General features: G+C 61.1%; 1 protein-coding gene across 2 annotated transcripts; it reads right to left on the bottom strand.

Moving 5' to 3' along the window:
* Window positions 1-714: 714 nt before the first annotated feature.
* Window positions 715-10,754, bottom strand: NR2F6 (nuclear receptor subfamily 2 group F member 6). 2 transcript variants are annotated; one of them, XM_065874225.1, is made up of 5 exons: window positions 10,581-10,617; window positions 10,331-10,490; window positions 6,364-6,458; window positions 2,777-3,361; window positions 1,164-1,438 (listed from the first exon to the last, which is right to left on the bottom strand). In XM_065874225.1, exons 1-5 carry the CDS (start codon window positions 10,615-10,617, stop codon window positions 1,164-1,166), a joined length of 1,152 nt encoding a protein of 383 aa, XP_065730297.1. The 2 variants fall into 2 exon arrangements, with proteins under 2 accessions (XP_065730296.1, XP_065730297.1); XM_065874224.1 differs by having other exon boundaries at window positions 715-1,438; window positions 10,331-10,754.
* Window positions 10,755-14,684: the final 3,930 nt, after the last annotated feature.

Consider the following 14,684-nt stretch of genomic DNA (forward strand, 5'->3'; position numbering starts at 1 on the left):
AAGGGGAAGTCTGGGCTCATGGAACTTAAACACCCGAGGGTTTCAGGTATGGCTTGATGCAGGGAAATTGGTCTTTCTCTTTTGGCTCTGCTTTGCTTTAATGATATCCTCCGAATTCCCAACCCTGCCATTGAATCTCATTGGCCAGCTCTGGGCCACGTGCCCTCCCTAAAGCAGTCGCTGTGGCCAGGGAAATGGAGGGTTCTGTCTGGGCTGAGATCATGTGACAAAACTAGCCCCAGATGTTTCTCCCGAGGATACTGGGGCCCAGATGATTAAGGGCCGACCAAAGAAAATAATAAAGGGAATTCCCTGGCAGTCCAGTGGTTAGAACTCGGCACTTTCACTGCCGTGGGTCCGGGGTTCAATACCTGGTCAGGGAACTAAGATCCCGCAAGCCGTGTGGCACGGCCAAGAAAAGAAAAGAAACAAGCGTTTGGTCTAAGGCTTATGTTAATCTATGAGGCTCACCCTCCTAAGCCAGAATCTGAATTCAAACCTGAGCCATCTGCTAAGCTCAACTCTTACAGACTCACTGGCTGACCTCGGGCCCCCCTTCCTGCCCCCAGCTGCAGACCCCCCACAAAACTGTCCAACAGAAACAGAAAGTAGGGCTGTTGTTAGGTTGTGGGTGTTCCAGATGGCTGGGAGTGGGTAGCCATGGTAGGGCGCCCTCCGTGCCACCCTCCCCTCACAAAGATGACAGAGGCTGTGCAGGTAGGCAACTTCTTTATTATTGGCCTTGATTCATCCATCATGTAGTGTCCAACGTGGATTACGTGTCCAGAGGATCCGCCTGGTACACGCTACCCCTGCCCGGGTGCAGCTGCCCCTCCAGTCCAGATGCCAGGACTTTGTCCATCACACCAGAGAAGCCACTGCACCATGAGTTCATGCTTGGGGCACCAAGGGACACAGCTGTCCTGGGATTGGACCCTCAGTCTCGCCCCTCATCTTGACCAGGGCTTCTGGGGAAGACTTGGCTGGAGCCTAGACAGTCTTTTTTGGTTTCATGATCACTTAGAAAACAAAAAACACAAACATTTCACAGTCTTTAAAAAACAGGAGTCTGAGGAGGGAAGCCGGGGTCCTCTGCCTGGGGGCCCCCCCTGGAGGCTTGAGCATATGTGTCCCTGGAGGTCTGCAGACCCGGCCCTGTCCAGTCACTGGCCCGAGCCGTAGGGCCAGTTGAAGGTACTTCCCGACAGCAGCATGTCTCGGATCAGCGTCTCGATGGGTGTCTTGCCCACCAGGCGCATGAAGAACAGCTGGGAGATGAGGGAGGCGGGGACGGCACGCAGGGCAGGCAGCCGCAGCAGCAGACGCCCAAAGCGCTGAGGCTGCGAAGGGTACTGGGCCCGCACATACTCGGTGAGGGCCACCTGGGCCTTCTCCTGCAGGCTCTCCACGTGCGCTGGGTCCGAGAGGCCACAGGCATCTGGGAGACAAGGGAAAGGTCAGAAGAGGAGGTGGCGGGAAGACACAGGACCCCAGGGCTGACGGGGGAGCGGGGGCACCACTCAGGGCTGTTGATACAGAACGAGGGCACTCAGGAGGTGGGAGATGGGGGCCTAGGGCACAAATGGCAGTGTTGGTCCTCGAGAAATATTAAGGTGGCTTCATCCAAGGACGATGACACAGGGGTGCAGGCAGTGATGTCTCAAGGGTGGAGGGGCCCTGACTAAAGCATTTAGCAGGGAGACAAGTTCTAACCAAGCTCAAGGGGAAGAAGAGGCTGGGGAGGGGACTTGGGGAGGAAAGCAAAGCCTAGAGGGGGTATTCAGACACCCCAGGGGGGCCTGCGATGTGAGTGAAGATGACAGCCCCGTGAATGGGGGCAGAGAAAGTCTCCTGGGGAAATAAGGAGGGGCCAAGCCATATTTATTGGATGAAAGCCACCTCCCAGAGTAGCCTGTGTCTGGTTCCCGCATCCCTGGCCCCAAGGAGACACCTAGTGGGGCCTCCTTCCAGAGTGCAGAGCCAGCTGCGCCACTCCCTGAAATAAAGCAGGGCTTTGGCTGCTGGACGGTTACCAAAGACACGTAAGGAAGCACACGGCTCCGCTCGGAGTCCCGCCCCTCGGTGGGAGGGGCTCCAAGCCACACCCCCTACCCTCTCCAGCTCAGCGAGGGGTGGCCCCTGGAGGCGGGTCAGGGGGCAGGTTGGGAGCCCTGGGTCAGAGGTCTAGGGGCCCAGGAATCTGGGAGTGGAGAGCCCAGGGGAACCCAGAACCAGGTGTCAAGGCACCCCTGCCTGGCAGCTCTCCATAAGTGGTAACAAGAAGAGAACCCTGATTTGGCAGATGAGGGTCAGAGGGTTTGGGGAGGACAACAGAGATCAGGGAATGAGGGCCAGAACCAGGTGGGGGGACCTCTCCTCCCGCGCCCCCCCACTTGTCATTCTGTTGTCAGTGCCCACTGAGCACGATGATGATGAGGGGGTGAAGGATTGGGGGGTCTCAGGGAGCCTGGGAATCAGGGAGAGAGGCTGTGGGGCCGTGAGTCACGGGGCCGTGAGTCACGGGTCCGGACAGGGATCGAAGTTCTTAGGGAGACCTGGGATCGGGGGTGGGGCCATCAGGGTGTCACACCGCCCGCATCACCTCCTCCACTGTCCCCCATCAACGCTCAAGGCGCTTTCAGGGACACAAGTCTGGCTAGCTGTGGATCAGGGAGTGGAGGGCTAAGGCGGCCGGGGCCAGGGTCAGGATCTAGGTCGCACCCCTCCCTCCCACCCCTCCCACGGCCTCAGAGCCCCCCATTTCAGGTCATCTCACCAGGCGTGAAGAGCGCGATGGCCTTGAGGCAGCCGTACTCCGCCGAGTCGACCTGCAGGCGGCCCAGCTTGTCCACCTGCTCCTGGAAGGCGCGCACCTGGTCCATGAAGGCCACGGCGCGCTCGGCGGCCATGGGTGCGGCGTGCAGGCCGGCGGCGGCCAGCAGCGGCGCCGTGTGCAGGGGTAGCGCCGCCTGCGCCGCGTTCAGCACGAAGAGCTCGCTCCAGCTGAGGCGCAGGAGCGCCACCTGGTCAGCCACCGGCAGCTCAGGGAAGAAGGGCGCGTGGCGCGCCCACTCCACGGTGCTGAAGAGCAGCCGCGCAGCCAGCTCGCACACGTTGTCGATGCCCAGCACCGCGCCCGCTGCGCCGCCCCCTGCGCCGAACGCGCCCGCTGCGCCCGCGCCGAAGCGCCCAGCCGCCGCAGGGTAGGGCTCGGCGCGCAGCAGCTGCGCGATCAGCTCCGACACCGGCTGCCCCGGGAAGAGGTCTCCGCCGGCCGCCGCCAGCGCAGAGCCCGGGGGGCTGCCCGACGAGGCTGCCACGGCGCCAGGCAGCGAGTGCGGAATGCGGCCGCGCTGCACCGCTGCGAGGGGGGAGATGGAGATGGGGGGGGTTGGGGAGGAGGGGAGACAGCCAGCCCAGCAGGAAATGAGGGAGGAGGGGAGAAGGGAGGGGTGGAATCAGGAGATGGGAGAGAGGGAGTGACGAAAATGGGATAGGAAGGGGATTGAGGAACACGGGAAACCAGAGAGGGGTGAGTGGGGTGTGAGGAAAAGGGAGTGGGGAGGGAAGGAAGGAGGGGGAAGGTGGGTACCCGGAGAGAGTGGGCGGGGGCCAAGTAGGGAGGAATAAGGGGAGGAGATAAAGTTATCAAAGGGTCACTCAGCCCCCTCCCCTCCAAGCCCCCCAGCTCAGCCCTTCCCTCGACCCCCAATCCCCACCTCATGGGCACAAAGCTTGTTGGGATGACAGAGGCCAAGGTCTTGCATGCCCCACCCTGCTCTGCCCTGTGCCCTCAGCCTGAGTCCATGTCCAGCCACCATCCAACTCCTACTTCCTTCAGAGAAGGGCCATGACCCTGGGACAGGGGGAACCTTCCCAGGTGGGAATGGGACCACTGGGTGAGGGCTAATTTAATTCGCACCTGGCCCCCTCCTACTGGACTGTGTGAGCTCTCCTCCACAGCCAGGGAGACTAAACCTGTCAATCATGTCCTCATCTGTCAATCATAGGGGTCCAAGACCTGAGAATGGGTCCAGGGAGCAATCACCTTCCTTCCTAGGACTTGGGGCACATGGCCAGCCTACCCCTAAAACAAGTGACCAGTATGGGCTGAGCACTGATCTCTCCTATGGAGGTGGGATATTTCCCTACCTCCCAGCCCCACCCTCCAGGTCATGGCCCCCTAGAGCAGGTCTCATCTCTCTGGGTCTCTGCAGTGACCTCAGTGCTAAGAGTGGAGTCCTGGCCAGTAGCAAGTGCTCAGTAAACATGTGATTCCATCAGTAACCTTGCCTATGAGCGGGGAGGACCAATTGCTGGCCTTGGCCAGTGCCCCCAGTGATCAGGTTGGTGAGAAGAGGGAAGCTGAGGTGCAAAGAGGGGAGAGGTGGCTGCATGCCAGCCTGGCCTGTGCCACAGAGGGAGGGGCGGAGGGGCTGACTGGGCTGGGTGCCAGGCAGAGACTAATTAATGAGTTTTAATGAGGTGGAATGCCCTGTCTCACCACCTCCATGAACTTCTGGTCAACCCACCATGAAGCAGATGGGGAGGGGGATGCAAGTGGGAGCCAGGGGCTAGCAGAGCTGATCAGGGAAACAGGGGCTTGGATTCAAGCCTTGCTCCATGTGACTTTGAAGTCTCAGAATCATCTGTCAAATGGGTGTAGCCAGATGAGGCCCGAGAGAGTGAATCCCAGTCAATCACGGGCCCACTTGGTTCTAAACCCCACCCCCACCATTCTTCCACCATCCAGCCACGTTTCCACCTTAGGGCCTTTTGCACCTGCTGTTCCTGCTTCCTGAGAACCCCTTTCCGCAGCTCTTCCTCCTCATTCAGCCACGACTGTGGGTTCAAATCCCAACCACAGTTCTATTGCTCTCTGTGCTGTCTTCCCATTTATAAAAAATGCAGTTGATAATAAAAATGGTGATGATGATGAGACCAATCACTGAATTTACATGAGAATGTATCTAGAATAGCATTTGGCACTTAGTAAGAGCTAAATGGATAGTAACTCAAGCCAAGAAACATTTATTAAGCACCTTATGGGTTTCGAGGCTGGTCTAGGCACTGGGGATATGTCAAAAACCAAGACAGACAAAAGTCTCTGACCTTGAGGAGAACATCCTGATATAGGAGCAAGTAAATTATAAAGCAAGATAGATGGCCTGAAATAAAGAGGGGGTGGCAAAGGGTAATCAGGAGGGCTTCTCTGAGGAGGTGTTGTTTGAGCAAATCTTAAAGGAGGCAAGGGAGGAAGCCATGCAGGTGACTGGGCAAGCGTTCCAGGCAGAGGGAACAACCTGTGCAAAGGCCCTGAGATAGGGCTGTGCTTGGGGCATGACCTGAGATTATTATTTCCACCCCAAGACTTTGCAGATCTGAAGCCCTGATAAGATGTATATCAGGAGTTTAGGTCAGATCAACAAGTGGAGGTAAAACCCAGGTTGGCGGGGGGGGGGGGGGGGGGAGACAGTCACCCCCACACTTAAAATGACCAAAGGGAGTGATGAGACGGTCTTAAGAGAAAGAGTCTGAGCAGCTGTCCCAGCTTCTCCCACAGAGGCCCAGCAGAGGAGAAACCATCTTTAGAGCAGGAGAGACTCAGGTTAGATGCAGGGAAGAACTGCTGGCCCGGCTCATGAGAGTCCAGGCAGAGACATGAAGCCCAGCACAGGGGCCATCACTGAAATGGGCCAGATTCTGCTCCCAAGCCCAGACATCCATGTACAAGTCTCTGAGTTCCACTTGAATTCTAAGAGTGCTTGGTGGCGTTCTAGACCCAGCTGCCCCACATGTATCCACCCAAGTCCCCAGGGCAAGGACAAGAGGCTGGGCCTCCCTCTGGCTCCCAGTGCCCCGGTCAGGCGGAAAGGTAAGCTGCCCTTTGCCTTAGTCAGGTGAGTTCCTGCCTTGGGCAAACACAAGGCAGGGGGTGGAGGGTGGAGGGTGGAGGGTGGAGGGAAAGCAAATCAAATAAAAAAATACATCCTTGTTCAGAAAGCGGTAGCCTGGCTAGAGGGCAGGGGGGTCACCAGGGTATCAGGGCAGGGAACCTGCCTCTGAGGCCGGGGCGGGGCCTGGGGAGGAACTGGGGAGGGTGGGGGAAGAACAATTCTAAAATGGGCCGGAGTCAGGGAGTCCCTTGCATCCCAGTTCTGCAGCAGCCACCAGACAGCCACGGATAATTGGATTCCTCCAGCCCAGGGCCAAACCCAGGCCCACGGGATCTCAGGATCATTGGTGGTAACGAGGTTAGCAGGCACCAGACCCCGCCCTCCATAGCTCCCAGACCCCAAAAGAAGGAGCAAAGGGCAGGCCGTTTGTTCATCCCCTGCCTGCACCACCCCAGCAGGTACTCACCCTCCTTCCTCATGCCCACCCGGAAACACTTCTTGAGGCGGCAGTACTGGCACTGGTTCCGGTGATGCTGGTCAATCTGACAGTCACGGTTGGACCTGTGGGCATGCAGAGGTCACCATGGGGGTTACCATGACACCCACACCCTGCCCCTGCAGCCACCTTGTGAGACGCCTTTGAAGGCTGCCCCTGAGAACCACCAGCCCCCCACCAACCTCGGCTGGGCAAGTGGCCCCAAAGTGGCACAGAGGCTAGGCCTGCAAAGAGGAAAGGGCAATCGGGTGAGTGCCACAGATGAAGAGCAGTCTCTGGCAAAACACATGAGCACACCAGAGTGGATATGTTGGAACTGGGTTTTTGGTTTTTTGTTGTTTTTTTTTTTGTTTTTTGCAATACGCGGGCCTCTCACTGTTGTGCCCTCTCCCGTCGCGGAGCACAGGCTCCGGACGCGCAGGCTCAGCGGCCGTGGCTCACGGGCCCAGCCGCTCCGCGGCATGTGGGATCTTCCCGGACCGGGGCGCGAACCCGTGTCCCCTGCATCGGCAGGCAGACTCTCAACCACTGCGCCACCAGGGAAGCCCTGGAACTGGGTTTTGAAGGATGATCAGAAGTTCCCCAGGGAAACAGAGGCAGTTCCAGGCAGAGTGGGCAAAAAGGGCAAAAGGTTGGAAATGCCAAAATATGAAGGCCTAAACAGTTTCACTTTACTTGGTCACTGTCAGGCCAAGGGTCAGGTTCTTTGTCCCGAGGGCAATGTGAGAGCAGAGAAGGAACATGGTCAGGGAGCAAGGCTTTGTGAGTTGACTAAGAGACTAGGAGCCAGGCCAGTCCTCTAGGGGGTCACAGGACTGTGGAGCCCCAGCATTACTGCCCTACACAAGGCCACCACAAACAAACGATGAACAAACGAACGAATGAGTGAATGAACAAATGAACTCCTGTACCCCTTTAAGATCCCAAACCCCTTCTCTGGAAAGAATGTCCAATTCCTAACTGAGTCCAAGAAGCTTCCTCTGGGTGGCCCTCAGGGATTGTTGTTGCCTCTTTCAGGGATGGGACAGGTGGCCCCACCCTGTGAGGCAATGAGTTCCCATCCAGGGTCAGTCCCTAGCAGGAAGGTTCAGGCCTTTGTTCTTCAAATGTCCCCAGCACCTTTTCCCCCTGGCCCCTGCCCCTGTGCTCCCTCCCTATCTCTCTCCACCCTGGGCTCACGGCCTTTTGAGGCCCAGGCTTGGGGCAGACACCCTGGAGTCCCAGCTGGGCACCAAGAGGGTACCTAGAGACAGTCACAAAGTAAAACAAACACTTAATGAAGTTAAAAATCAAAACACATCCCAACTGCAGACACCCAGCCCTGATCTTTGGGCTGTGACTTCTCCACTGAGCCTTGGTTTCCTCATCTGAAAATGGGAGGCCAGAGGCCAATTCTATATGGGATGCACTCATTCTGGAGAAATTGGGGGCGTGGGGGGAGGGCGTCAAGACCCAAGCCCCAGCTGCGAGTCCCAATGGCAGATTTAGGAGAGCTGAGGCTCTGCAAGGCCTCTGTGTCCTGCAGCGCCAGCCTCTGAGCCCAGGCCTCTGTGTCCCACCAGCCTGAGCTCCCAGGAAGAGGCCTTACTAGGGCAAAGGGAGCTCAGGCAGAACCAGAACAAAGCCCAGCAGGCATGCAGTGGGAGGGTCCTGGGCAGCCGCGTGGAAACAGCCAGGCCTGGGGCAGGCAGGCAGGCAGGAGCCTGGCTCAGGGCCCTCAGACCTCAGGGGAGGCCCTGAGCCTTCTGCCTCAACTTCCCCAGCTGCAGAGTCAGGACAGAGCTTCTGTCCCTCCAGATGAGGAAACAGTAAGTTCTACCTGTTATCCCACCTAAAGAGCACATGCTTCGCCGAACCCCACAGTCCAATTCAGCCTCCTCCCTGGGCTCTGGCTTCCAGTCCAATTGGATCATAGCCCTCTCTTGCTCACACACCCTTCATGGCTCCCCACTGACCTCAGTCCAGCATTTCAGACCCACTCACCTCTAACTTCTCCTATGCCTGGGTGGTCTCATCTTACATCACTGCTCCCCCAAACCTGCCACTGAGTGTTCGCTGTAGCTACACTCTCTGCAGGAGCGCCCTTTGCTTCTATCTGCTAAACCCCTCATGTTTCAAGGCCCACCTCCGGTGGCCTTCCTCTCTGACCCTTAGGCAGAGCCCCTTGTTCCCTCCTGGGACTCCAGACCATCCCTCCCTCTGGCCCAACCCACACCGCACAGGCTGGGGACACCTGTGTCTCCCCCAAACTGGGAGAGGGCTGGGCTTGGAGCCAGGGTCTTTTCTAGGGGGCCGGCATCAAATCACCCAGGCCAGGCCCTGAGGGGACTTTGCTGAATCAACCTGAGGCTCAGAGAGAAGCAGTGACTTCACCAGGTCAGACGGCAGAGACCTTCCGAAGAACCTGCCAGCCCCAAACCATGGCCCCTCTCCCCGACCTTGGTGCTCCCTGCTCCCACTCTCAGGGAAGCCTCTGGGACTCCAAAACTACCTGAGCCCCTCCTCTGCCCTCCCTAAAGACCTGGCCAGAGAGCAGACAGCTATTCCAGCAGCAAAAATGAGGCCAAAGTCTGGTGGCCCAGTTAGCACTGGAGGAGAGAGTTAAGCCAGCTCCCCCCCACACACAGCCACCCCAGACAGGCTGGACCCGGGGCCAAATTCCTGCTTCAGGTGCCCGGGGCTCCGCCCAGTGGCCTTGCCAACAAGCCCTCCACCAGCAGCTCTCGCTGGGGACACCCTGACCCAGACTCAGCTGCCCCTCTCTTCCCAACCCCACAGTTCCCCTTGCTAAGCCCCAACTGGAGCAGGGTCTCTCCCTGGGTGACCCAGGGCAGGCACCAAGAGCGTTCTGGGCCTCGGTTTTGCCCATCTGGAAAATGGGACTCTCCAAACTGGCTCTACAGAGCCCAAGCATGTTCCTGGAGGATGCAGAGTAGGGGCTTGTCAGTGGAGCAAAAGGAGGCTCACCAAAGAGTGGTGGGAAAGGGAGCCCTGGCCTGGACACTCAATGCCAGCGGCTTCTCCCCCCAGACCTAAAGCCCCAGAACTAAGGAGAGAAGCTAGCACGGCCACACCCTGTCAGTGGGGACTCCAACCTAGGACGGTCCAGGGCTTCTTCTTGGAAACATTCATGCCCACCCTGTCTCAGAGCGGACCAAAGTTTCAGGGATTTTCCAGGAGCCCAGCTCTGCACCAACTCCTGGCTGGGGGTGGGGTGGGGTGGGGGGGCGAGCAGCCAAGATGCGGTCAAATCCCACCACCCACCCGGACCTCGAGCAGGAGTTTCCGGTGACCCAAAGCCCGGGGTGAGCCAGGGCTGGGGTGAGGGGGGGGCGGGGGTTCCCCCGGTGAGCAGGCCCAACCCCACAGCAGGGGCCCCCACGCGAAGAAGGCTGCCCAGTGCCACCCCAGTTTCGCTCCCGCCGCAGCCTCGGTGGTCAGAGCGACTTTGGAAGTGATATTTGACCCCAAGGGCGCGCCGTATCGATCCGCGCGGCCGCAGACAATGGCCCCTGGACACTGTGAGCCCCACAGTCCAAGTTCCACGTTTGATTCCCGCGGGGTACCCCACGCGCCGAGATTCCCAAGAGAAGAGATGCCCTGGGGTCAGGGACCCACCCCTGACAGCACCACAACCCCTCCCCGCGCGGAGCTGACCCCTGTCCGGAGAAAAGGAAGGGAGGAAGGGGGAGCAAGTAACTAGGGCGGATGCCGCAAGGGACCACCTGAAGGGGGGACCTGCATCGATACAGCGCCGTCAGTATACACAATCCCAAGAATGTAATGGAGAGGGGGAAAAGGATCTGTGCCCCTATCTCAGACGGGAAGTGGAGACCCAGGGAAGGTCAGCGCCAGGCCCAAGGTGACCGAGCAGGTCAGAGGCCCGGCCCACAGCGGGGCCGGGTGCCCGGCGGCGGTGCGCTGATAGGGGGCTCACCGGCAGGTGTAGCTTAGGTTGCGGCGGATGCTCCGCTTGAAGAAGCTCTTGCAGCCCTCGCAGGTGAAGACGCCGTAGTGCTTGCCGCTCGACTTGTCCCCGCACACCACGCAGTCCACCTGCAGCCCCGGCCGCTCCTCGTCGCCTTGCTCAGCGTCGCTGGCGGCGCCGGGGGGTGAGGCCGAGTCTTCCTCCGCCGCGCGCGGGTAGCCGCCCGCCTTATCCACGCCGTTCGTGTCGCCGCCGCCGCCACCGGGGCCGCCCCAGCCGCCGGTCACCATGGCCATAGCCCCAGGGCAGCAGGGCCGGGGCGCCCCCTCCGCGCTCTTCCCTCGGGGCACCCCTCTCGACCCGGGGGACCCTACCCAGCGCGCATCCGGCCCCGGCGCGCGGGGGGCACCCGGCTGCACCCCCCAAAAAAGTTTTGTAGCAACTTCCTGCGGCCGGTCCGCGCGCCCGGGAGGAACTGGTCGGGCCGGTTCCAGGCCAACTTTCCCACGCGAGCGCGGGGCCAGGCCCGGGGCCGGGGGGGCGCGCTAGAGGTGCTGGCCGGGGGCCCCGGGGACTCGCGCCCCGCCGCCCTGGGGCCCCGGCGGGGGAGCTCGGGCCATGGCCCGGCCCAGGCTGCGCAGGGGGAGCCCTCTGGCCTGGCCGCCGCTCGGCCGAGGGCTGCGGCCAACTTAGCGGGCTGCCATCCGAGTGCGGGAGGCCGGGGGGAAAGTTTGGCCGCAAGTTGCTCGGCCGCCCGCGGCGGGGGGGAGGGGCGGCGGGCGCGCGCCGGGGCCGGTCACCGCGCCCCCTGAGTCCCCCAGGTCCCCCGGTGGCCGCTCGGGGCCTGCAGGGCCGCGGGCAGGCGCTTCCCGAGCTGCCGCCCCCGCTGCGGCCGCGCCCGCCCGGCCTGGGCCTGTGCCTGGGCCCGAGCCTCGCTCTCGCCGCCGCCGACCCCGCGCGCCGGCCTCGCGCTGCGGCCGGTTTGACACACAACGTTCCATTCGCGGGGCGGGCGGGGGGTGGGGGCGGGGGCAGGGGCGCGCGCCGCGGGCTGGGGGCGGGCGCTCGTTGCCCCGGCGACGGCCGCCCTTATAAGGACATGGGTGGCCGTGCGCGGCGCCCGGCGCCCAGGCCGGCGGGAGGGGCGAGGGCGGAGCGCGGGGCCGCACGGCCAGACCCTCCTCCCTCTCCCTCCCTCTCCCACTCCACTCCCACCCCCGCCCTCGCCCGGCTCCAGCCTTAACCCCCGCCGGGCCGCGGCGGGAGCCTGGGCCAGTGCTGCCCTCTGCCCTTCCGCAGCCTCGCCAAGATGTCTCTCTAAGGCCCTCCCCTCCACCTCCGGCCTTGGACGTTGTGTAGCTCAGCCGCCCTCGAGGCGCCCCTCGGCACCACCCCCCTGCATTCCCGGCAGAAGCAATAATGGGGGGCCGGTTGCACCCGGGGGGCACGCCCCTGCGCAATACACACACACACACACACACACACCCTGGGGCATTTCTTTGCACAGTTGCATGATGGATTGTGTTTGCTTCCTCTTCCAGAAAGTCTCCGCGTCCGACCCCCACCCCACCCTTTCTCTGCTTGGGCTAACACCTGGTGCTCGGAATCTCCGGGGGGAAGGGATGTTGTGGTCTGCGGCCGGCGGGGGCGCGAGGTCGGGGGCGGGGGTGGGGTGGGGGGGGGCCTTCGCCAGAATTTCAGGCCTCTGTGGGCAGTGCGCCCACCCGCCCAGCGAGGCTGGAGGGGACAGGAATTCCCACCACCCCTGCGGGGCCTGCCCCTTTCCCCTTTAATTTCCTTTTCTTTCTGTGCTTCACAGAAAGGGCTTGGCCGGGGGCCGGCTGGACTACAGATGTCTCTTCCAGGCTCCCCAGAGCCTCCCAGTTGCCGTTCTGCCTCCACGTCACACACACACACACACACACACACACACACACACACACCAAGACCCCGAGCTGGGGCAGCCAGCATATATTGCATATATTAAGCACTCTTTGTATGCCACCCCAGCCGCCCTGAGCAAAGAAACCTGGGCCTCTGTTTCTGGGCCTGTTAACATTTAACCGGCTGGAAAAGCCCTTCCTGCAGTGACTTTTCACCTTGGAGTCCTGCAGGTCCGGGCACCCGGCCTTATCTCCTGCCCTGTCCTGGGCTGAGCTGGACACCAGGGCACGTGGCAGGGCCTCTGAGGCTGTAGGCAGGAGAGCAGTGCCCTCTGCCCCCACCAGCTCCTACACCCTCGTCTCTCAGGAAGCGTCCTTGGGAAAAGCCATTACCCTCTCCAGATGACATCTGAGGGGGTACCCTCCGTGACTAGGGCAGGAGATGCTTGGAGATTATGCAGCATTTAAGACGATACCAAGGTTCTGGAGAAGCCAGGCAATAGATGCCCAGCCCTGGGCCTCTGGGCCTTCTGGGGAGGGTGTGGCTGGGTGTGAGGTGGGGGAGGTTTTAACAAGTACAGAAAGCAAGGACTAGAGTTAGACACGAGCAAGGACTTTCCATGGGTCTGACTAGAGTGGAGTTCTCTGCCCTGTAAGCCACTCTAGGGGAGGTGGGCCTGGATGGTTAGAGAGGACCCTTTGGTTCTGGGGGTGCCAGGGAACATGGGGATGCTGGATGGGTTTTGAGGTGAGGACGGGAGTCCTAGGTACCTGCTCTGGACTTTCTAGGATCCTTGATGGGGTGGGGGGAGACATGGAGGTGGGTGTCTCAGAGAAGAGATGAGAGATGGAGACTTGTAAGGGCGAGGAGCCTCAAGGAAAGGAGTCAGAGAGGGGCTGGAGAAGGGAGGAGGCAAGGAACTGGGGTTTGAAGGCCACAAGTCTGGAGGAAGGGGGCTCCTAAGTGGCGGTCTGGGGACCGGTTGGAGACAGCGAGGTCTGCAGCAGATCCCAGAACCTCGGATTGGTCCGACCCTTCGGCGGCCGCCCCGCCCCCTCCCAGTAGCTCCACCGCCCCGACACCCTGGGCTCTCCGGGGGAGGGTCGAAGTCCTGCCCCGCCCCCCTGACCCCTGCCCGCGGCCCCGCGGTGACATTTGACCTTGCAGCGGCCGCGGACCGGGGACAAAGAGGCCTGGGCCCATCTGCCGCGGGGGCACCCGTGGGAACCGCAAGACCCAGCTCCGGGCGGCCTGGGAACCTGCCCCCGCCCCCCAATGGCGACCTCAGCTCCTGCCTCCACCTCCAGCGCGAACTCCTTCCCCATCCTCCAACAGGTGACCTTGTCTCCTCTCGGGCCCCCCCCTCCACGGGCAACCTGGTGGGACTCGGGGCTAAGGTCACTTAGACTCTTAGGGAGGGAGAGGGACAAGAGGGGGGTAAAGTCGGCTCCTCTGTTCGGCCACTGGCGACCTTGCCTGCCTGAGTTTGCCTGCTTTCTGCAAAGCCCGCTTTGGTCCAGAGAGAGTACCAGGGGTTCGAAGGTCACCAGCCCCAGCGCTTGCCCGAGGAGTCTGTGGATCCGGAGGACCAGGTTGAGTCCTGGCGGCTTACCAGCGCCGACCTCAGGCCAGCCTTGCCCTCCCAGGGAGAGCCGGTAACGCCGCGCACGCACCCGCACAGGTGCTGCCTGGAACCCCGCGCCCCGCCCCCACCACCACCGGGCTGAGAATGAAAATCTTTCTAATCCCCGTCTTGAGTTTCAGCTACCGCCCAAGACGGGACAGCTGGCCACTAATCCGGAGCTGCAGGGTCGAGCCCAGCCCCCCTTTCCCAACCCTGCCAGACCCGGGTGGAAGGGCAAGGGGTGTGGCCTACGCAAATAACATGCTAATCAGTTGCCTGCTACTAACACCTCCCACAGCTCCCATCTCTGGCAGGTGAAAGACTCAACTTCTCAGCCTGGCCGAGGGCCATCCAGGCCCTGGAGGGCAGTGTGCCTCTTTGCCCACCATTAGCACCTCTCTGAGTTCCTCATCAACAGCTGTACCAACCCCCTGAGTGACTGCTTGCAGCTTTTCTTCCCTTTGCTTTGCTCACCACCCGGAGGCCCTTTACCTTAGCTCCACATTCTTTGAATGCAAATTCCAAAGCCACCTCTGATTCCTCCTCCCTCTACTTTCACTCAGGGAGCAATGCTCTTCCAGCTAATGTTCCACACCCTGAAGTGTTCAGACTTCAGCCTTCCTTCTGGGTTATGGGTATCTTCCTCTTGGGAACATCTGCCAGGCCAAACCCAGCATTTCCCTGGGAAGGAGGTGCGCAGGGGAAGGTGTGTCCTGCCCCAGTGGACTCCTCCCTGGGCTTCTGGAGACAGATAAGGGTTGGAATTTCAGCTCTGGCTATGTAACCTCACTGAACCCTGAATCCCCCCAGCCAGCCCTGGGGATCCTGTCCCCACAGCCCAAGCTGCTTCTGGCA

This window comes from Phocoena phocoena, chromosome 3 (assembly GCF_963924675.1).
Source record: "Phocoena phocoena chromosome 3, mPhoPho1.1, whole genome shotgun sequence".
Classification (NCBI taxonomy): Eukaryota; Metazoa; Chordata; class Mammalia; order Artiodactyla; family Phocoenidae; genus Phocoena; species Phocoena phocoena.